Genomic DNA, 23,583 nt, shown 5'->3' with positions numbered 1-23,583 from the left:
CCACCTGTTCCTACCAGGGCCAACATGCCAGACAAGGCTGACGAGGAGAAGGTTCTGCTGGCTAAGAAACTGGCTGAACAGAGAGCAAAGATGGAGGGGATTCCCACCACTGCTAAGGTTAGTACTGCTGACTCAAGAGTCCTCTATCTGTACCTGGCAGGTTAGTGTATGAGGTTAGTTAACTAACCCTAGCATTAAGAAGCTAACTGGACAGAGAACTAGGATAGAGTGGATTCCCACCACCGCTACGGTCAGTCAGCAAAGAGGGCTAGTGAGCCAACAGGATCTAACACCACATCTCTTGGTGCAGGGTTACATTTCACTATTTCAGTCCTGAACCAGGTGTTGAGATGGCACGGATAGCCTACTGTATACTGTGCCATTAAGCTGTCAATGAGCTGATGCTGGGTCAATGTGTGGTATTTAGTTAGCTGTGTCTCTTGTATTCTGAATCTCTATGTTTTTAGCTGTTTATAAACCTGTCTCATTATATATCCATTGTTTTCAATTACAGCTGAAAGTTGATGAGTTTGAATCCAACGTGAAGGAAGTGAAGGATCCCTTCCCTTCAGCAGACTTCCCAGGTAGGTGGTAGGCACTGTCTGAGCCAGCCCTAGGCCAGGCAAGGCTTCAGGAATTATCCCAGCATACACTACTGTACTATCATCTGAATCGCACTTCTGCTAATCGAACCGTTACAAAAAAGAAGCAACTGAATCTAATAGTCGATAGCTAATTGCAGTAGGAAAGCTACTGCTTGATGTTGACGTCATTACATTGGATTGAATGACTATCGGTGCTGCTCTCCCAGCCGCGGTACAGTCAGTATAAGAATAGCCCCACCTAATTATTATTAGCCGCTCATCCCAAAGATCATCATCTTTTTAAGTCCAGTCTATTCTTACACGCTGTCCACTGCCTTATAAAGGCTGTACTACCACACATGTGTTTGTTGTTATCCAGCCATTTTCCTGGAATCGGAAATATGAGTTGTCTGAGGTTGTTGTGCTCATCCTCGACAGAGCTCAAGGTCCTAAACGATATTGTAACCGCCATCGATAAGAGACAATACTGTGCAGCCGTATTCATCGACCTGGCCAAGGCTTTTGACTCTGTCAATCACCACATTCTTATCGGCAGACTCAACAGCCTTGGTTTCTCAAATGACTGCCTCGCCTGGTTCACCAACTACTTCTCTGATAGAGTTCAGTGTGTCAAATCAGAGGGCCTGTTGTCCGGACCTCTGGCAGTATCTATCGGGGGTGCCACAGGTTTCAATTCTCGGGCCGACTCTCTTCTCTGTATACATCAATGATGTCGCTCTTGCTGCTGGTGATTCTCTGATCCACCTCTACGCAGACGACACCATTCTGTATACTTCTGGCCCTTCTTTAGACACTGTGTTAACTAACCTCCAGACGAGCTTCAATGTCATACAACTCTCCTTCCGTGGCATCCAACTGCTCTTAAATGCAAGTAAAACTAAATGCATGCTCTTCAACCGATCACTGCCCGTACCTGCCCGCCCGTCCAGCATCACTACTCTGGACGGTTCTGACTTAGAATATGTGGACAACTACAAATACCTAGGTGTCTGGTTAGACTATAAACTCTCCTTCCAGACCCACATTAAGCATCTCCAATCCAAAATTTAATCTAGAATCAGCTTCCTATTTCGCAACAAAGCATCCTTCACTCATGCTGCCAAACATACCCTCGTAAAACTGACCATCCTACCGATCCTCGACTTCGGCGATGTAATTTACAAAATAGCCTCCAACACTCTACTCAACAAATTGGATGCAGTCTATCACAGTGCCATCCGTTTTGTCACCAAAGCCCCATATACTACCCACCACTGCAACCTGTACGCTCTCGTTGGCTGGCCCTCGCTTCATACTCGTCGCCAAACCCACTGGCTCCAGGTCATCTACAAGTCTTTGCTAGGTAAAGCCCCGCCTTATCTCAGCTCACTGGTCACCATAGCAGCACCCACCCGAAGCACGCGCTCCAGCAGGTATATTTCACTGGTCATCCCCAAAGCCAATTCCTCATTTGGCTGCATTTCCTTCCAGTTCTCTGCTGCCAATTACTGGAATGAACTGCAAAAATCACTAGAGCTGGAGACTCATTTCGCTCTCACTAGCTTTAAGCACCAGCTGTCAGAGCAGCTCACAGATCACTGCACCTGTACATAGCCCATCTGTAAATAGCCCATCCAACTACCTTATCCCCATACTGTATTTATTTATTTATCTTGCTCCTTTGCACCCCAGTATCTCTACTTGCACATTCATCTTCTGCACATCTATCACTCCAGTGTTTAATTCCTATATTGTAACTACTTTGCCACCATGGCCTATTTATTGCCTTACCTCCCTTATCTTACCTCATTTGCACACAATGTGTATAGACTTTTTTCTACTGTATTATTGACTGTATGTTTGTTTTATTCCATGTGTAACTCTGTGTTGTTGTATGTGTCGAACTGCTTAGCTTTATCTTGGCCAGGTCGCAGTTGTAATTGAGAACTTGTTCTCAACTGGCCTACCTGGTTAAATAAAGGTGAAATATTTTTTTTTTTTTTAAAGAGTGCACAGCACATCCTCTCGTTTATCCCTGCTACAGTAGCCTGATCCCAGATTTGTTTGTGCTGTCAACTTCATTGTCACGCCACTAACCATAGGAGTTGGCAAGACAGCACAAACAGACTTGGAATCAGACTATTGCTACACCATGTCTTATGTTTATGAACCTAAAACAAATATGGTTGTGTTTTTGTCTGAAAAGAGGAGGCCTTATTAAAACAAAAATCTGGTTCTAAATGTAATGACTTTAATGAAAGAAAAAGGATAGCACACCATAAAAAAACCTGTCAATAATGAATTTACTGTATAATAATTGAATGACTGCCAACTACCAACTGTCCTATCCACGACGCCTTCTGTTCTAGGTGATGACGAGGAGGAAGAGCCTGCTATCCCTGAGACCCCACGGCCTCGACCAATGGCTGACCTCCAGCTGAAAGAGGAAGAGGTTCCTATGCCGGAGACCTACTCCTTCTTTATCTTCGGACCGGAGAACAAGTGAGTCGCACAGATCAACACATACCCTATTCAATTCAATTCAGGCCGAACAATGGGGTGTATCTGACGAAGAGTCTTATTAGACTGCTATTAAAATCATGATTGAATAATAAATTGGCCTCGTGTTCCCGTCGGATGTTACAATAACTATGTAAGTTGAGGTTGTTGTCTTTTCTTTGTGTGTGTGTGTTTGTGTTCCCTCCGTGGTCAGGTTTCGTAAGCTGTGTCATAGGATCGTCAATGCCAACCCCTTCACCAACTTCATCCTGCTCTTCATCCTCCTCAGTAGCATATCACTGGCCGCTGAGGATCCCATAGACCCCAAGTCATTCAGGAATAAGGTACTCAGGCTATGTTCCATTAGGAAGTCTAAGTGTAGGGTGTCTATCTACTCTGGATGAAAACACACTTTGGTGAATAAAATTTCACTTCCTTATGTTATAAAATACAATTAGTGTTCTGAATTCTTCAGTGGGGACTTTCTCTAACATATCATTAACATTATATCCTAAAAGTCTGATTTTGTAAGCTAATATACATCTGATAATAAGCACTGTTCTCTGTTCGACAGAGCGGCGGCACTTTCTCGCAGACTTTTGAGGATTTCATATGTTGTGGTCGTTTGCAAAGTTGTTTCCGCGGGTCGCAAAATCGACACGAGCTGAATTAAATAAACAATAATTTCACATGAATATGAAAAGCGAATACTAATATATAAGACATGAATGCCAAGAGTGTGCAGAGCTGTCATCAAGGCAAAGGGTGGCTACTTTGAAGAATCTCAAATATAAAATATATTTTGATTTGTTTAACTCTTTTTTGGGGGGGGTTACTAATTCCATATTGTTATTTCATAGTTTTGATGTCTTCACTATTATTCTACAATGTAGAAAATAGTACAAATCAAGAAAAACCCTTGAATGAGTAGGTGGGTCCAAACTTTTGACTCGTACTGTATATTTTTGACCCAAAAAATTCTCTGGCCTCCATTGAATTATTCACCTTAATTTTGGTCACCTGCAAGGGTAACAACTCCAATAACTTTTGAACGGATTATGATAGAGACATGAGGTTTAGACTACACCATTTACCCACTGGTCAAAATATGTGTTTTTGATTGGACACCCTACTAAGTGGTGTCTTCTAATGTGTTCCAGTCAGACACATCAAATAAAATAACATTTTAAATAAAGTGCATTCAAAATGAAACATCAATAAATGTTCCATAAAAGGACAAACAGTTTAAAGCTTCTCAAACTTTTTGGGGCCGGGGACCCCTTTTATGATAGCAAATTAATCAGGTTACCTTATAATCGGAACACAACTCGAGTTAGTAAAACTCCTTGTGTGCTATATTGTTATCTATGACTATGTTTTTTAAAGGCCAATGTCTTGGCATCGGAGAGAAAATTGTGCTGTTTTCAAGCTAATTTCCCTCAAATCTACACATTTTATCACCGTGAATACCAATATCCCTGTGATTATCCCAGGCCCATGTTGCCCAGGGTTAAGAACATACATTGTAGATGAATACTATTGCATTGTATTGTATTACAACCTTTAAACTTATTCCACGGATCCCTTGGCCAAAAGTTTTTTAAATCTGTTGTTAGTAATATCTGTCACGTATGTTCTCCTCCTCGTCTGAGGAGGAGCATGGATCGGACCAAAACGCAGAGTGATATGAATACATCTTCTTTTATTAGAGACGAAGACGAAACGAACACTATACAAACTAATACAAAAACAATAAACCACGAACGTGAACCTACAAACGAAAGTGCACACATAAGCTACTAACGTTAGACATAGACAATTACCCACAACAGCCTAATGCCTATGGCTGCCTTAAATATGGCTCCCAATCAGAGACAATGAAAGACAGCTGTCTCTGATTGAGAACCACTCAGGCAACCATAGACATACCTAGACACCTACACTGAACACAACCCCATAAACTCTACAAAACCCCCTATACAATACAACCCCCCAAGACGAGACAAATACACACAAACATCCCCCCTGTCACACCCTGACCTAACTAAAATAATAAAGAAAACAAAGATAACTAAGGCCAGGGCGTGACAATATCCATCAAAATATATATATTGAGATCTGGCTGCGGACCCCCTGCAGTTCCGCGCACTCCCCTTTGAGAACCCCTGGTGTAAAGTACGCTATGTGAATGACTTCGCTATGTGACGATAACTCGACCAACCCTCTCTTTTCTGCAGGTCTTGGCATATGCTGATATCGTCTTCACCACTGTGTTCACCATTGAGATTGTGCTGAAGGTAAAGTGGTCTAAATTCCTATTGGATGAAATGGTATAATATTTAGGACATTACCCTGGTGACAGCTCGTGTATGTTAACCCAAGTGCCCCCCCCCCCTCCAGATGACAGTGTATGGAGCCTTCTTGCATCCAGGCTCTTTCTGCCGTAACTCCTTCAACATGCTGGACCTACTGGTGGTGGGCGTGTCTCTGTTGTCCATGGGAATGGAGTGAGTGTTGCTATCCTGATGGGTGATAGTAAATATTTAGTCTTACTGTATTATTCCTGTGGATAATCACAGAGTTTACGAAACATTGGAAACACCTGCTCTTTGCATGACATAGCTGCACCTGGATTCACCTGGTCAGTCTATCATCCCTTGTTGATGTCACCTGTCAAATTCACTTGAATCCACTTTCGACACCTTGTAGAGTCCCTGCCCCGACAAATTGAGGCTGTTCAGAAAAAAGGGGTTGCAACTCACTAGTAGGAAGGTGTTCGTAAGGTTTTGTACACTCGGTGTAGTTCTCGATGTCTGAGTGGCGCCGTAGAGATGCAATAGAGCGCTGTAGAGATACACGTATACACGCGTGACGTCATTTCAACCAGCTTCGCCTGCTGGGACGAGCACATTGTGAAGGCTGTCGTGTGTCTGCCGTCGGACTCTAGGTCCAGTGCCATCTCAGTGGTGAAGATTCTCAGGGTTTTGAGGGTGCTCAGGCCTCTAAGGGCTATCAACAGAGCCAAGGGCCTGAAGGTACTGTACACCACATACACACACACACACGTATTTCTATACAAATGCATTGCCACACAGCTGGTGATCTGACCTGTATGTGTAACCTTTTTTTACAGCACGTGGTTCAGTGTGTGTTTGTAGCCATCAAAACCATTGGCAATATCGTCCTGGTCACCATGCTGCTAGACTTCATATTCTCCTGCATAGGGGTCCAGCTCTTCAAGGTACGGTTCAAACTGTATTTGTAGCTATATGCAATAGCTCACATATGACACTGAGAACAGCATGGTCCTAGACAGCTCAGTGGGTTTATTATGATTTATAATATGCTAGACTGCATAGGGGTCCAGCGCCACAATGTGAGATTGAATAATGTATGTACAGTAGTAGCTAGATGACATAACACTTGAGGTCATAGCCAGCTCAGTGGTTATGGTTGTGGTTGGGGCTAGGGTTGAACGGGGATGTGGACATGAAGCTAGGGTTAGGGTTGTGGTTGGGGCTAGGGTTGAACGAGGATGTGGACATGAAGCTAGGGTTAGGGTTGTGGTTGGGGCTAGGGTTGAACGAGGATGTGGACAATAGGCTAGGGTTAGGGTTGTGGTTGGGGCTAGGGTTGAACGAGGATGTGGACATGAAGCTTGGGTTAGGGTTGTGGTTGGGGCTAGGGTTGAACGAGGATGTGGACAATAGGCTAGGGTTAGGGTTGTGGTTGGGGCTAGGGTTGAACGAGGATGTGGACATGAAGCTAGGGTTAGGGTTGTGGTTGGGGCTAGGGTTGAACGAGGATGTGGACATGAAGCTAGGATTAGGGTTGTGGTTGGGGTTAGGGTTGAACGGAGATGTGGACATGAAGCTAGGGTTAGGGTTGTGGTTGGGGCTAGGGTTGAACGAGGATGTGGACATGAAGCTAGGGTTAGGGTTGTGGTTGGGGTTGAGGTTAGGGTTAGGATTGTGGTTAAGGGTTAGGGTTGCTAGTAATCATAATTTCAAATTACTCTAAATACATAGTGGAAACTGTAAAGGTTGTGTATTACTTGATGTAACTTAGCTCATGATTCTTTTGTGGTCTTCTCCAGGGTAAATTCTACACTTGCTCAGACCCCTCCAAAATGACAGAGGTCACATGCCGGTAAGACCCCTTTATTATCAGTCTATTTAACTGTCCCTTATTCATTCCATTGGACATTATCTGACAAAATGAATTCCTCCCTTTTCTCCAACCCCATCCTCTCCTCCCATCCTCCTCTCCCTCTTTCTCGCTTCCTTCCCTTCCTTCTCCGCCTTCCCTTTCTCTCTCAATTCATTCCAACTTCATTGACATAGCACTGATGATCTAATACTACATCTCTCCCCCCAGGGGGATGTTCCTGAAGCACCAGGAGAACAGTCTTCAGGAGATGGTGTTGGCCTCCAGGGAGTGGATGAACAGTGACTTTAACTTTGACAACGTCCTCAACGGCATGCTGGCTCTGTTTACCGTGTCCACGTTCGAAGGGTGGCCACAGTGAGTTACCCAGCCTGGAAGGCGAACTGGCTGAATCAGGGTTGGGGCTCAATTCCATTTCAACTCTAATTTAGGAACTGAAACGGAAATTCCAATTCTCCATGATGGTTTTCTGTGAAGAACATTTTGAAATTGGAATTACAGTTCCTGAATTGACAGAGTTTAAATGGAATTGACCACAACTCTCGTACGAGTGTCACCGTTTCACTGTTGTTTCACTGTCTTCATTGTATTGAATGGTTCCAGGCTAGATCAGTGAAGTGAAACAATAGTGAGACTGAGCGATATTCAGTTTGGATTCCAGGCTAGGTACTGCAAGACATATAGCCATTATTAAATTAATCCCTCTTTCATGTTCTTCCAACAAGGGAAGTCTTTTTTTACTCTCTTTTCTCTCTCTCTCTCCTTTTATCGCTCCCTCTTTTTCTCTCCTTCCTTCCTTCCTTCCCTCTCTCTCCCTCCCTCCCTCCCCTCTCCCAGGCTGTTGTATAAAGCCATAGACTCAGACAGGGAGGATATGGGCCCAGTTTACAACAACCGTGTGGATATCTCCATCTTTTTCATCGTCTACCTCATCCTCATCGCCTTCTTCATGATGAACATCTTCGTCGGATTCGTCATCGTAACCTTTCAGGAGCAGGGAGAGTCTGAGTATAAGAACTGTGAGCTCGACAAGAACCAGGTAAGCTGGCTAAGCATATTGATGTCTTCTTAACTCTTTGTGAGCGACAGCCTGAAAGAGTCACAGAGTATTCTTATCTGCAAGTACTCTCTTTGAGATCTGACAGAAATGTCCATGTAAATAATCTATGCGCTGCTCAATGCATGATTTACGCGAAAATCCAAGTTACGTCATTTGGCCTGTTACTATTTAACAGATATTAACAGATACTGGGCTTTACTCCCAATATCTTCTCTCTCCTCAGCGTCAGTGTGTGCAGTATGCTCTGAAGGCCAAGCCTCTGCGGTGTTATATCCCTAAGAACCACTATCAGTACAACGTGTGGTACATAGTCACCTCCTGCTACTTTGAGTACGCCATGTTCTTCCTCATCATGCTCAACACACTGTGTCTCGGCATGCAGGTAAATCTAGAACACATCCATTCTATTCGATTCGTGCTCAACGCATCTGGCTGCGTTTACACAGACAGCCCAATTCTGATCTTTTTTCCACTAATTGGTGTTTTGTCTCTTTGTTCCTAATGGCAGATATTTTGGAGGTATTGTATAGTCAAAATGCTGTTATGCTATTTCCTCAATGGGTTTGTTGTGCATTTCCACCATGCAGCACTGTAACCAGTCAGCCCATGTGACCAAGCTGTCTGACACTCTGAACATGATCTTCACTGTCCTCTTCACGGTGGAGATGATCCTAAAACTCATTGCCTTCAAAGCTAAGGTAGGGTTAGGCGCAGGCCCAGGCTCTGGGCTGGCAGGAATGTTTACTGTAGAATGTTTAATGGGTCTTTTTAAGTATGCTGGAGGTTCTTCCGTTTCCAAAATAGTTTTTCCTCCATGCCCCTGTGTATTCTGTGTATCCCAGGGCTACTTTGGAGACCCGTGGAACGTGTTTGACTTCCTCATCGTCATCGGCAGTGTTGTCGATGTCATCCTGAGTGAGGTCGACGTGAGTACACAGAACAACGGCAGCCATGTTTGTACACCTATGCAAGTTGTAAGGTGATAGTAGATACTGGCCGTGTTCAGGAGCAAAACGTCTTGCAACAATAAATGTTTCCGAACGTTTTCTCCCAACTGAACGTGAACGTTCCCATGCAATGTGATTGTGTTTATTCAACGTATTCATAACTGTGACCCAGAAACACAAACTCCTGGCTCCACAGCAGCAGGCTGTGGGAAGCAGCACTAGTTCTCAGCAGGACCTGGTTAGTACCACTGTCAGACACACGCACCACATGATCTCCACTCCCTGCCATTGGAATGTCTATGTTACATGTTGATTTAATATTGCGCCGAGGACTAATATTCTATCGTCGGTATCATCTCGTCCGGTTGAGTTCAGTGAAGTGAGGCTATGGCAGGGAATACTACAGCATTTTGAACATCACCTTGTTTTCATGTCTTTATTTTCCCCTCTCCTTTCACTTGGTGAAGCACCAGGTTTCGTTTGTTTCTGTCTTCATCCAACACGCACTCCTGTGTTTTCTCCCCTCTGAACCGTCGCCCATAAACATCTCCAGTGTTCCCTCACCTCCATCCACCTGTCTTACCCACCATTTCCCTCCTCCTCCTCTCCTCCCTCTCTCTCTCTCTCCCCTCTCTCCAGGCTGCCTTGGCCTCTAGTGGAGGACTGTACTGTCTCCATGGCTGTGCTGTAAATATCACTTTACACTGCATCTGTATCTGCATGGGCCTTCTTGCTGTGTGCTGAGCACTGTGAGCACTACTCTAGTTGTCTGTTACTGTGCCTGTGAGGCCCTAGCTAGATGCGTCCTTACAGAGAGATAGCGGACCCAGCCTATGGGGCATCTTGTTGCACTAGGAGCTAATTAGACATTGGGTTAGACATTACTTACCATATAATTGTATATAGGATGTGGTCAGTATTATCTTGACTTGGTTTGTAACTGTATGGCTCTTCTCTTAACATGTCTAACGCTAACTAACTGATTTAATGTCATCAACACATTAGGTACTGATGTTTGTGTCTACATTTATAATAGGTCTTGAAGTTTATTTTGTATTTGGCATGCTGAATGTATCTATTAATAACTGTGTATCATAACTTCCCCCCCCTGAAGTTTGGTAGAAATGAACATACATTTATGCTAAATCTATAAACAAATTACAGTAATGTGTCCGTTTACTAATTCATAGAATTATCTACTAACGCAACAATAATGTCTGCGGCTAATATGATCTATTTCTGATTGTATTTCAGCAGACAAACCCTATGCAGGCCATTGCGGTAAGACAGGTTTTTTTGTATTGTTTTCAATTACAAATGTATTAGTCTGACAAAGTTACTCTGTAATTATACCATTGATATGAATGAATGAAAATGAACATCTGTTTTTATTCACCTAAAGGATTCTGAGAATGCCAGAGTGTCCATCACATTCTTCCGTCTGTTCCGTGTGATGCGTTTGGTTAAACTACTAAACAGGTCAGAGGGCATCCGTAACCTGCTGTGGACCTTCATCAAGTCCTTCCAGGTCAGTACCAGTCAGTGTTTCCCTAACCTCAATTTACAGGCTTCCTCACATTTCTTCGTAAACAGCAGAGTGATGAACAAAACTTGGGGTAGGGAAACTCGAGACCCAAATGGAAGGTCGGGTCCAACTGGTGGTTCTGGAGCCAATTCCTACTGGGTTGCAGCAACCATGTACTGATGGTAGTTTAAGTAAATATCACTGGATATCACTGGTTGGGATGACTCAATGTGTGTTTGTTCTGCAGGCTCTACCCTACGTGGCTCTTCTGATCGTCATGCTCTTCTTCATCTACGCAGTCATTGGGATGCAGGTCAACTTTTAGGAGTGAACTGAATATTTTTAAGTACATACACACTAGGGGTCCACTTACCCTTGGGTCTTCCCTTTCAGGTGTTTGGAAAGATAGCCTTAGTGGATGGCACACAGATCAACCGCAACAACAACTTCCAGACATTCCCCCAAGCTGTCCTGCTGCTATTCCGGTGAGTCAGTCAATCAGAGTGAGAGAGTGGATGAGTCAGTCAGTCAGAGGTAAGGTCAGAGTTCACACATACTGTATATCTACCACTAGGGTGCCTGTGTGTCTATGGGAGGGTGCAACAGAACTTTCAGATCGAAATATACTGTGTAAAAACACCATCTGTGATGTAATGATTTGGCCTATTGAATACACTAGTTGTGCTACAGGAGAGGCGTGGCAGGAAGAGATGCTGGCTAGTATGTACGGGAGTTGTATGGTCAGGTGTAACTGAATCTGATGCCCTCTGTATCCTCCCAACAGTTGTGCGACAGGGGAGGCGTGGCAGGAAGTGATGGTGACCAGTATGTACGGCAAGAAGTGTGACCCCAAGTCTGACTTCCTACCTGGGGAGGAGTACACCTGTGGAGCCAGCTTTGCTGTCTTCTACTTTATGTCCTTCTATATGCTGTGTGCCTTCCTGGTGAGTAATCCTTTCTCTTCTCCTCTCTTCACTTCTCCTCCAGGAAGTATTGTTGTTGTCTTTAGTTATCTTTCTCTCCCATCTCAGATCATCAACTTATTCGTGGCTGTGATCATGGACAACTTTGACTACCTGACACGTGATTGGTCCATCCTGGGTCCTCATCATCTGGATGAGTTCAAGAAGATCTGGGCCGAGTACGACCCAGATGCCACGTGAGTCATCTCTGAACCCAGATCAAAATTTTGTGTGAGCTGGTCAGTTATTTATGTCACTAAAGAGACTAGTCCTCTGTCAAGAATGCAGGGACAATGCCCCATGGCATTCCCTTTCAATCCACAATAAGTTAATGTTGGTAGGTGTTTCACATGGCATCTGTATGTAGTTGATGCTCTAAGTCTTGGTACCCAAAGCTAATATATATCTCCTCTCTCTAAATCAATGTGCCTAAGTGTATTTTGTCCTCCTGTCCTGCAGGGGGCGTATAAAACATCTGGACGTGGTAACACTACTGCGAAGGATCCAGCCTCCGCTAGGCTTTGGGAAATTCTGTCCGCATCGCTCAGCCTGCAAGGTAAGTCAAGTTATTTGGATGAAATGGATTGCCATTTAAATGGGTACCATTGCCATGTACCATGTGCATGGCAACTACACCACAAGAGCACGACCACCTGTGCTGACGGATGTGGTTCGGTGCCTGATAGTGTGTACAGTACATCTTCTCACTGGTGTCCACTCTCTCTCGTTCCCCTCTTTTCCCTGACAACAGCGTTTAATATCCATGAACATGCCCCTGAACAGCGATGGCACAGTCACCTTCAATGCCACCCTGTTTGCCCTGGTCAGGACTGCCCTCAAGATAAAGACTGAAGGTGTCGAAGGTGTCTTGTCTCTAGCACTGCGCCCGTCTCACACCATAAATAATATTCTATGTTTATGCTTGTCTTTTAATGTAATACTTTGCTTTTCCTCTTATGTTGACTAGGTAACTTTGAGCAGGGCAATGAAGAGTTGAGAGCCATTATAAAGAAGATCTGGAAACGCACCAGTATGAAACTGCTGGACCAGGTCATCCCACCAATTGGAGGTGAGCATTTCACTGTGACCCCTACATGAACCCTACCTAACTGAAAGCTCATGTACAAAAGCCCCTAGAATGGAGCAGCATGCTAAGATGAACCCTGGTCAGCAAAGTTGATCTGATCTGTTGACTCTTTCAAACATCTTTCCTATGTGACTTTTCATCTAGTTCCTTCGAGCCGGATTGTGTTTACCAGGTGTGTTGTGACGGATTTCCGTCCACCACGACGTAGGCATTTGCCTCCAGTTAGCTCTGTTTGGGTTTTGACACTGTTTTATTGGGATCTGTCCTAGATGACGAGGTGACGGTGGGAAAGTTCTACGCCACCTTCCTGATCCAGGATCATTTCCGTAAGTTTATGAAGCGTCAAGAGAAGTACTATGGCTACCGGCCCACCAAGAAGAGTGCTAATGGGAGTGCTCCAGAGATGCAGGTGAGGCCCTCCACAGTGTTGTATAGCAGGTTTGGGGTCAATTGGAATTGAAGTCTGTCAATTCAGGAATTAAACTGAATTTCCAATTCAACAATTGAAAAAAGTGCATCTATTTCTAATGACTTCTCAATAAACTGAAAAAGATAAACAATTTATTTAAAGCATTTTTCTATTTAGAATTGAACATTCAAATCACTTCCTGAATTGAGTGAATTCAATTCCAATTGACACCAACCAACGCTCGTTTGGATGTACACCTTTCTGCACACTATCTTTAGGCTTTAAAATCATCCTCAAATCATCCTCTGCTTATATCGAACATCTCAAACACTACTGTAATCTCTACCTCTATTTCTCTTTTAACCTCCATGTTTATTTCTCTCATCCTCTCTTGCATCTTCTCTCCCTTTGTTTTTCTCCTCACTTTGGTCGTCTGAAATTCATCCTTATTGTTCTCACCCTCTCTTTTCTCTTCCTCCTCCTCTGTTTGTCCCTCTCCCATTTCCTCCCTCTCCTCCCCAGGCTGGTCTGAGGAGTATAGAGGAGGAGGCAGCTCCAGAGCTTCACAGGGCCATCTCAGGAGACCTGCTGAATGAGGAGGAGATGGAGAGAGCCATGGAGGAGTCTCTGGAGGAAGGCATCTACAGGGTGAGTCACCGACGGAGCACTTTCCTTTAGTTTAGCAAACTTTATTATCCCATATGGGGAAGTAAATATGGTTCCAACACACCGTAAACAAAAAGGACGTTAAAAACAATATCATACCATACTGTATATATACAGTATTGCATTCGGAAAGTATTCAGATCCCTTGATTTTTACACATTTTGTTACGTTACAGCCTTATTCTGAAATGGATTAAATCGTTTTTTCCTCTCATCAAGCTTTGTTCACACAATACCCATAATGACAAAGCAAAAACAGGTTATTAGATATTTTTGTATATCACAAATATCACATTTCCGTAAGTATTCAGACCCTTTACTCAGTAGTTTGTTGAAGCATCTTTGGCAGTGATTACAGCCTCGAGTTGTCTTGGGTATGACGCTACAAGCTTGGCACACCTATATTTGGGAAGTTTCTCCCATTCTTCTCTGCAGATCCTCTCAAGCTCTGTTAGGTTGGATGGGGAGCATTGCTGCACAGCTATTTTCCGGTCTCTCCAGAGATTTTCGATCGGGTTCAAGTCCGGGCTCTGGCTGGGCCACTCAAGGACATTCAAAGACTTGTCCCGAAGCCACTCCTGCATTGTCTTGGCTGTGTGCTTATGGTCGTTGTCCTGTTGGAAGGTGAACATTCGCCCCAGTCTGAGGTCCTGAGCACTCTGGAACAGGTTTTCATCGATCTCTGTACTTTACTCAGTTCATCTTTCCCTCTATCCTGACTAGTCTCCCAGTCCCTGCCGCTGAAAAATTGGTGCCAGGTTTCCTCCAGACGTGACGCTTGGCATTCAGGCCAAAGAGGTACATTTTGGTTTCACCAGACTGGAGAATCTTGTTTCTCATGGTCTTAGAGTCCTTTAGGTGCCTTTTTTCAAACTCCAAGCGGGCTGACGTGCTTTTTACTGAGGAGTGGCTTCCGTCTGACCACTCTACCAGAAAGGCCCGCTTGTTGGAGTGCTGTAGAGATGGTTGTCCTTCTGGAAGGTTATTCCATCCCCACAGAGGAACTCTAGAGCTCTGTCAGAGTGACCATTGGGTTATTGGTCACCTCTCTGACCAAGGCCCTTCTCCCCCAAATGCTCAGTTTGGCCAGGCGGCCAGCTCTAGGAAGAATCTTGGTGGTTCCAAACTTCTTCCATCTAAGAATGATGGAGGCCACTGTGTTCTTGGGGACCTTCAATGCTGCAGATTTTTTTTGGTACCATTCCCCAGATGTCTCGGAGCTCTACGGACAATTCCTTTGACCTCATGGCTTGGTTTTAGCTCGGACTGCGTGAATCAGGTCATCGTGGTCAAATTGCTGCAAAGAAACCACTACTAAGGATACCAATAAGAAGAAGAGACTTGCTTGGGCTAAGAACATGAGCAATGGACATTAGACCGATGGAAATCTGTCCTTTGACAATTTTTGGTTCCAACCGCCGTGTCTTTGTGAGACACAGAGTAGTTTAACGGATGATCTCTGCATGTGTGGTTCCCACCGTGAAGCATGGAGGAGGAGGTGTGATGGTGTGGGGGTGCTTTGCTGGTGGCACTGTCAGTGATTTCTTTAGAATTCAAGGCACACTTAACCAGCATGGCTACCACAGCATTCTGTAGCGATGCGCCATCCCATCTGGTTTGCGCTTTGTGCGACTATCATTTGTTTTTCAACAGGACAATGATCCAAAACACACCTCCAGGCTGTGTAAGGGCTATTTGACCAAGGAGAGGGATGGACTGCTGCATCAGATGACCTGGCCTCCACAATCACCCGATCTCAACCCAATTGAGATTGTTTGGGATGAGTTGGACCACAGAATGACGGAAAAGCAGCCAACAAGTGCTCAGCATATGTGGGAACTCCTTCAAGACAGTTGGAAAACCATTCCTCATGAAGCAGGTTGAGAGAATGCCAAGATTGTGCAGAGCTGTCAAGCAAAGGGTGGTTACTTTGAAGAATCTCAAATATAAAATATATTTTGATTTGTTTAAACCTTTTTTGGTTACTACATGATTCCATATGTGTTATTTCATAGTGTTGATGTCTTCACTATTATTCTACAATGTGGAAAATAGTAAAAATAAAGAAAAACCCTTGAATGAGTAGGTGTGTCCAAACTTTTGACTGGTACTGTATGTAAATAAGGTATTTCTGTTTTTTAAGTTTAAGAAATGTGCAAATAAAAAAACTGTTTTCGCTTTGTCATTATGGAGTACTGTGTGTAGATTGATGAGATATATATTTTTTTTTAATAAGGCTGTTACGTAATAAAGGGGTCTGAATACTTTCTGAATGCACTGTACATATATTATATTTAATGTAGCCTGTCACAGTCTTTATCTTTAATCAGAGCAGGATAGATAAACATATAAACGTCCCTTTTTCAGGACCCTGTCTTTCAAAGATAATTCGTAAAAATCCAAATAACTTCACAGATCTTCATTGTAAAGTGTTTAAACACTGTTTCCCATTCTTGTTCAATGAACCATAAACAATTAATGAACATGCACCTGTGGAACGGTCGTTAAAGACACTAACAGCTTACAGACAGTAGGCAATTAAGGTCACAGTTATGAAAACTTAGAACACTAAAGAGGCCTTTCTACTGACTCTGAAAAATACCAAAAGAAAGATGCCCAGGGTCCCTGCTCATCTGCGTGAACGTGCCTTTCGCATGCTGCAAGGAGGCATGAGGACTGCAGATGTGGCCAGGGCAATAAATTGCAATGTCCGTACTGTGAGACGCCTAAAACAGCGCTACAGGGAGACAGCTGATCATCCTTGCAGTGGTAGACCACGTGTAACAACACCTGCACAGGATCGGTACATCCGAACATCACACCTGCGGGACAGGTACAGGATGGCAACAACAACTGCCCGAGTTACACCAGGAACGCACAATCCCTCTATCAGTGCTCAGACTGTCCGCAATAGGCTGAGAGAGGCTGGACTGAGGGCTTGTAGGCCTGTTGTAAGGCAGGTCCTCACCAGACATCACCGGCAACAACGTCGCCTATGGGCACAAACCCACGGTCGCTGGACCAGACAGGACTGGCAAAAAAGTGCTCTTCACTGACGAGTCGCGGTTTTGTCTCACCAGGGGTGATGGTCGGATTCGTGTTTATCGTCAATGGAATGAGCGTTACACCAAGGCCTGTACTCTGGAGCGGCATCGATTTGGAGGTGGAGGGTTTGTCATGGTCTGGGGAGGTGTGTCACAGCATCATCGGACTGAGCTTGTTGTCATTGCAGGCAATCTCAACTCTGTGCATTACAGTGAAGACATCCTCCTCCCTCATGTGGTACCCTTCCTGCAGGCTGATCCTGACATGACCCTCCAGCATGACAATGCCACCAGCCATACTGCTCGTTCTGTGCGTGATTTCCTGCAAGAAAGGAATGTCAGTGTTCTGCCATGACCAGCGAAGAGCCCAGATCTCAATCCCATTGAGCACGTCTGGGACCTGTTGGATCGGAGGGTGAGGGCTAGGGCCATTCCCCCCAGAAATGTCTGGGAACTTGCAGGTGCCATGGTGGAAGAGTGGGGTAACATCTCACAGCAAAAACTGTCAAAACTGGTGCAGTCCATGAGGAGGAGATGCACTGCAGTACTTAATGCAGCTGGTGGCCACACCAGATAGTCCTGACTGTTACTTTTGATTTTGACCCCACCCCCCCTTTGTTCAGGGACACATTATTACATTTATGTTAGTCACATGTCTGTGGAAATTGTTCAGTTTATGTCTCAGTTGTTGAATCTTGTTATGGTCATACAAATATTTACACATATTACGTTTGCTGAAAATAAACGCAGTTGACAGTGAAAGGATGTTTCTTTTTTTGCTGAGTTTAGATGTGCCTGGGTTGTTTTAACCACAGTGTTTGTGTTTGGTTGTCCAGCGCCAGGGTGGTCTGTTCGGGGACTATTCAGACCCGTTTTCCACAGAGACCAGCAGTGTCCTGCCCTCCCACATGGCTAGCCAGCGTCCCCTACAGCTATCAGAGAACCGCCCCGAGGAGGCTGAGTTGCCCCTCGGTCGCTCAGACTCCGTGTTCCTCCCCGATACAGAGTTCTTTCCCCTGACCCCCACCAAACACAACAGCAACAACAATGCGTAAGTAATGTCGTCCCCAGGCTAATTGAGTACTGTTACTGCCCTCAACCAAACACAACAGCTACAACAATCTATGAGTAGAGTGCTGCTGCGCCACCAAAGCTGCGTTTGCTGCCACAGAAACGAATGAATGGAGGCACAAGATTAATAAGCACCTGGAAAAGCACTGTATGAATCCAATCAATCAATGATCTTTTTCTGCAAATGCCCAAATTCAGCACTATTTGGGTGATACGGTACACTTTGCTTGCTGGTATGTATATGATACATGGCTTACCTGATTATATATAGATTTTTTTTATGTTTATAGGTTTTCTTATGAGAGAGAGGAGAGTCCGAAAGTGAGCAGGCACCATTCCAGAGTGGACCCAGGGCGCAGCTCTCCAGGTCAGTTCAACATCAGCCTAGGCCGGGAAGTAATCTGCGTAAGGGCCGTGTTATAGCGTGGCGTGACAGTCAAAGGTCATCTCCACTTGAGCTGTCATGCACAGTGTTTACTATGAATGTGATCTCAGCGAAAAATGCCTTGAAAAGCCACATTGTCAGCTGTCTAGTGCGTTGCGCTAGGAATTGAATCCCGGCCCTAGTCACCTAATCAATCCTATTATCTGCTGATCATCATCACACTGCATGATATTTGACATACCGTCGGATACTCTTTAGTCATTCTTGTGTCCTACAATAAATAACTGTGTTCTTCTGTCTGTCTCCTGTAGATAGCAGACACTTCTCTGAGATCAGTGAGAAACCAATCAGAACAGACATCACTCAGGTAACATAATACACATCAGATTGAAGACCCCATACAACCCATTTAAACACTAAATGCCATAGACCAGTCCTCCAGTCCTCGCGGGCCTGAGTGGTGTCACACGTTTTCCCCATCCCTAGCAAACACCGCTGATTAAACTAATTGCATTCTCAATTGAAGATCATGATTAGCTAAATATTGGAGTCAGTCGTGTTAGCTGTGGCTGGGGCAAAAGTGTAACACCAATCAGGACCCTGAGGACTGGAGTTGCCCATCCCTGCCATAGACAAAACGGATTGAATTTAGCTGAGTCATGATTCTATTGTTCCATGAATGTCCTAACTGTAAGTGCTGTCTTTGTTGTTGCAGTTCCCCTATGACCTCAAATACAGTGAGAGCCAGTCTCTCCCCAGCTGTTCCCAAGCTAAAGGGGAGGCTACAGAGGAAGCTGAAGGGGCCACAGGAGGCTCTGTGTCTGCACCTGCCGCTGACCAGCTGATCAAAGAGGTACGTTGATACTGATTAACAGATTGTTGTAGAAACAAGAGTAAAGTTATTTAAACTGCATGTGTAAGTCCATGTTTTTCCTCTGTGCCAGGTTCCTCCCTGAGACCCTATGTTTGTAACAGTAAACATCATATCATTGTACGTATCATGTTCTCCGTCAGGTCTTAGTGGTTGGCGGTCTTGGCGACCTGGCCAATGACGATTCGTTTGTGGCGGTGACTCGTAATGAAATGGCCGAGGCAATGCGCATGCCCATGTCCCACTTTGAAGACGTGGCCCTGGGACTCCTCAACGGGCGCAGTGGCCGCGCAACCTCCGCCACGAGGAAGAAGATCCCAATCCATGTGCCCCCTTCCGCCCCCGACCGGCCCTCTAGGTCTACAGAGCTGAAACCGAAACCCCAGGAGCAGAGAAAAAAGCGCCTCGTTACACCCTTTAAACAACACCTGAAGGGGGAAGAGGCAGACACCAAAGTGTAGAGAGTCTGTCATCGGAGTGCCCATGACGACAGTGGCCTTATCTTGTGACATGATATGACACTTGACTTGACAAGGCTGTGTTGTAGTTGGTGACATCACACACTCACAGCATTAACAAATCCTGATTAGTTGCCGTGGCGATGAGATCAATCCACTAACCATAGTTTCCAATGGAGACTGGAGGAAATAGGCCCACTAACCAGGGTTGATGGCCGAGTTGCTAGGCTCTAGCTGGTTGGCTGTTCAGGTTTTAACATGTTATTCCACTGTGGTTGATTCTTGTCAATTCTGATTAAATTCTTGAATCAGATTCATGATTCTTATGGAAAACTAATCGACAAAGGAAAAGGAATATTCTGCTACAGTAATACATTTTAATCTTCTCAGTTCCGCCATATTTATTTCAACAAATTAAAAAATAACTTATCACAGAGTGCACAGGTTCATGAACCTCTTTCTTTGTTATACTGTTGGTTGACGTAATAATCTATTCCATAGAGTGGTTAGACAGAACAACTATGTCCAGTCTGCTGTGTTTCTTACTAAAACCCTAACTAATGTCCTGTACACACTGCAGGATAGCATTTTTTGTCATGAATCTTGTTCTGGAGGCGGTGCTGCAGTGGTCACTAGCGAGAATTAAAAAAATATATTTTTTAAACTTAACCCTAACCTTAAATTAAGACCAAAAAGCTCATTTTGACTTTGCAGCTGGTCTATCTAAGGGGAAATCGTTCCGTTCTGCCTCCAGGACAAGACACATGACAATAAACGTCAACATGCGCACACACGCAACTTGTACACGTATTGTGTGCATGGTGACAGATGGTGCTTTCAAGACAAATGGGAACTCTGGAAAAAAACGAGGTAAAATCATGACATCAGAGCTCTAGAAAGATTTATTATTTTACCAGGTAAGTTGACTGAGAACATGTTCTCATTTACAGCAACAACCTGGGGAATAGTTACAGGGGAGAGGAATGAGCCGATTGTAAACTGGGGATTAATAGGTGACTGTGATGGTTTGAGGGCCAGATTGGGAATTTAGCCAGGACACCAGTTTAATGTCCCATCCAAAAGACACTCCCTACACAGGGCACTGCCCTGGGGAATTGGGATATTTTTTTTAGACCAGAGGAAAGAGTGCCTCCTACTGGCCCTCCAACACCACTTCCAGCAGCATCTGGTCTCCCATCCAGGGACTGAACAGGACCAACCCTACTTAGCTTCAGAAGCAAGCCAGCAGTGGTATGCAGGGTGGTATGCTGCTGGCAATATGAGATGCCTGAGTTTCCGACTTGGAATTCCAAGTTGGACTCCCTGTCGGAGCTCGTTTTTTTCCAAGTTGTCTTGAAGGCACGGAAGTCAGAGATTTCTGAGTTACCAGTTGTTTTGAACGCAGCAAAAGTCTGTGAGTGGAGACAGGGGTGTCCCGGCAAGGGCTGAAGAGGGAAAGAAAGGAAGCCATTTTGCGTTTCAGTGAGTTTCTATGTATCTGGGACAACTGCAACTGTTGCGTTTGAACGGTTTAGTTCAATCTTTTGAAAAGAGTCTCTCCTGTTAAAACATCCAGGATGCAAGGAAACGCTTAGTACACACTCCGGTTGTACACCTGATGCACAACACATTTGACACAATGGTTGTGATACATCAAACCGTTTTGATGAAGCCATAGAGATAGAGGACTCTGCATGGATATCACCCGTTTTTAGCATGGACAGTGCCATTGAGGGCTTCCACCATTTTAAAGTGGTTAACTGGGTGGGGACTCCCACGAGTTGGGAGCAATCAGTCACTGAAGAACATGAGCTACTTTAAAATGGAGATAGCCTCAATAGCACTGCTATCACAGACACTATAATGGAGCAGTATACAAAGATGAGTCTATCTCAATGAGCCTCACTGTTTGTGTTCTTAAAGGCAACGTCCTTCATTTATGTCGTTAAAGGGAGGACTTGCCATCTTTTAACTTTATTTATACTTGTCTTCATTTAATCGAGACTTGTAAAACACAGTTTCCTTGGTGCTCAACCTCCCACTGAGGGTTTGGGCACTTTTTTAAGAGGAAGTTTCTTTTTTTTTAATGTGTTGAACATTTCTTTGTACTTTTAATTTATTAGTTATTATTGTATTATCAATGTTTGAATACTCACTGAAATAGGTGTATAGGGGAGAGTGGGGTAAGTGGAGCAAATGTTTAATTCAGCATCACTCTGTAAAGGGAAATATATTATTTCTAACAAAAGGTATCTACATAAACTTTCAGGATGTTGCGCATCCCTTGAAATAATCAGAATTCATGTAAAAATTTGTTTTGAAAACATAGCTTGTCCAAAAAAAAGTGATCTCTTGGAACAACTTACCCCGGGTTAAGCCACCAACACATTTCTGTACTGAATGAAATATTACCTTTTTAAAACCATGTCTATCTTCATTTCCAAACACAATGACAATCACTGTCTTTTAATCATATTTTACCCCAAGCTTAACACCTAACAAACACTTTGTACTTTCTTTTTAATGCTTTGCATTATGCTTGGGAAGAAAACACATGCTCACTTACCCCAAGACAAACATTTTGGTTTAGATACAAGCATCATGAAACCTCAAATTCATTTGACTTGCTGAAAATCAGTTTTTTGGTCCTAACTTGCTTACCACTTTTTACATGTGGTTTCTTCCTTCACAGACTCCATAAAATGACATTTTCCTAAATATTTGGTCAAGTTATACATTTTGTTTGGGGTTTCCTAGAAACAAGGGCGGCTCAACTTACCCCTTTAGCTCAACTTATCCCACTCTCCCCTACTGGTATTTAGCAGTTATCTAACAGATCACATTGTATTTAATATAAACCAGAGATTTTGTTAAATGAGATTCATTTAACAAAATGTAGTAATTAATTTAACAAAAGATTCATTTAACAAAATGTATTAATGACCAGAGGTTAAAATGAAGTTGAAAGTAAGAAAACAATGTAATAAAGGCGATTCAGGATTTTAAGTGGTGCTGAAGTTAGTCTAGACTTGATCAATGCAAGAGTTGTTAGTCATATCAGCATACCTGGCGTATGGTGGATTTAGCATGAAGGCCCACATAGGGGATTAACTGGTTTTGTACAAAACTTTGCACATTTTTTGTCTGGGGAAGGATCTCAAAACTATTTTGCTTGATTCCTTGCGAGCTCTTTCCTCAACTTCTCCTGAAAATGTAAGTTGCAAGCAAGGAGAGCATTGGAGAAGATCTGATGTTTTGAGGATGCAAAGAAAGACCGAATCAAGGAAAATACCTTTGAGATTCACCCCAGGTCTGTTTTTTTTATTTTTAGTTACCTTAACAGGTCTTAAAGGAGTTATTTTTCACTTCATCCTCTTGTTGGCCATTTCTGCCTTAGTAACCGGTTTGTCTTTAAAAAGAACGCTGCATAAATCAGACATTAAGTAGTGGGTGGGACAGCTTCTAACCCTGCTATAACAAGTATACCCATCTTCTAATATGTGCCTTTCAACAAACAAAAAAAATTATTCATGTCAGTCAGATGGAGCTTACAATGGCAAAACAAACAAATAAAACATCCAAAATATACATCACTTTGGTTTACTTGATTTTTTTTGTAATGTGCAGTGCTCGACTTGGACTGAAATAGGTTCTGGTACTCACTTTGGGTGCCGGTACTGTTTACATTTAGGTGCAGGAACCCCACAATACTTTTGAGCTAATATTTTAGAAGAGGAACAGGAGCTCAAGCAGTAGAACATTTGAGATGCCAGTACTCAGCTCCAGTGAACTCCTTCCCAAAGTCAAGCACTGGTTATCTGCAGAAATAAAATGTACAAAAGGAATAAG

At 43.8% G+C, this 23,583-nt stretch overlaps 1 protein-coding gene across 4 annotated transcripts in view; it reads left to right on the top strand.

The window, feature by feature from the left end:
- The window catches only part of LOC139542196 (dihydropyridine-sensitive L-type skeletal muscle calcium channel subunit alpha-1-like), a 42,072-nt gene extending 18,745 nt beyond the window's left edge, over window positions 1-23,327 (top strand). The window contains exons 15-45 of one of the 4 annotated variants that reach the window (XM_071347336.1): window positions 18-117; window positions 515-584; window positions 2,954-3,086; window positions 3,298-3,427; window positions 5,321-5,380; window positions 5,484-5,590; window positions 6,031-6,118; window positions 6,217-6,324; window positions 7,180-7,232; window positions 7,461-7,607; window positions 8,088-8,289; window positions 8,534-8,692; window positions 8,898-9,008; window positions 9,153-9,236; window positions 9,897-9,944; window positions 10,512-10,538; window positions 10,660-10,785; window positions 11,030-11,095; window positions 11,176-11,267; window positions 11,567-11,726; window positions 11,814-11,941; window positions 12,204-12,300; window positions 12,496-12,598; window positions 12,712-12,813; window positions 13,101-13,240; window positions 13,763-13,888; window positions 17,786-18,000; window positions 18,311-18,387; window positions 18,717-18,772; window positions 19,121-19,258; window positions 19,420-23,327. In XM_071347336.1, coding sequence (XP_071203437.1) covers window positions 18-117; window positions 515-584; window positions 2,954-3,086; window positions 3,298-3,427; window positions 5,321-5,380; window positions 5,484-5,590; window positions 6,031-6,118; window positions 6,217-6,324; window positions 7,180-7,232; window positions 7,461-7,607; window positions 8,088-8,289; window positions 8,534-8,692; window positions 8,898-9,008; window positions 9,153-9,236; window positions 9,897-9,944; window positions 10,512-10,538; window positions 10,660-10,785; window positions 11,030-11,095; window positions 11,176-11,267; window positions 11,567-11,726; window positions 11,814-11,941; window positions 12,204-12,300; window positions 12,496-12,598; window positions 12,712-12,813; window positions 13,101-13,240; window positions 13,763-13,888; window positions 17,786-18,000; window positions 18,311-18,387; window positions 18,717-18,772; window positions 19,121-19,258; window positions 19,420-19,737 — 3,571 coding nt within the window. In that variant the 3' untranslated portion in view covers window positions 19,738-23,327. Of the gene's footprint in view, window positions 1-17; window positions 118-514; window positions 585-2,953; window positions 3,087-3,297; window positions 3,428-5,320; window positions 5,381-5,483; window positions 5,591-6,030; window positions 6,119-6,216; window positions 6,325-7,179; window positions 7,233-7,460; window positions 7,608-8,087; window positions 8,290-8,533; window positions 8,693-8,897; window positions 9,009-9,152; window positions 9,237-9,896; window positions 9,945-10,511; window positions 10,539-10,659; window positions 10,786-11,029; window positions 11,096-11,175; window positions 11,268-11,566; window positions 11,727-11,813; window positions 11,942-12,203; window positions 12,301-12,495; window positions 12,608-12,711; window positions 12,814-13,100; window positions 13,241-13,762; window positions 13,889-15,558; window positions 16,765-17,785; window positions 18,001-18,310; window positions 18,388-18,716; window positions 18,773-19,120; window positions 19,259-19,419 lie in introns of those variants that run through there. The other 3 variants (XM_071347335.1, XM_071347337.1, XM_071347339.1) reach the window with 3 other exon arrangements.
- The last annotated feature ends 256 nt before the right edge of the window (window positions 23,328-23,583 follow it).

This window comes from Salvelinus alpinus, chromosome 17, assembly GCF_045679555.1.
Source record: "Salvelinus alpinus chromosome 17, SLU_Salpinus.1, whole genome shotgun sequence".
Lineage (NCBI taxonomy): Eukaryota > Metazoa > Chordata > Actinopteri > Salmoniformes > Salmonidae > Salvelinus > Salvelinus alpinus.
Note: the sequence above shows the minus strand (reverse complement) of the source record. Positions and strands in the feature narration are given on the sequence as shown.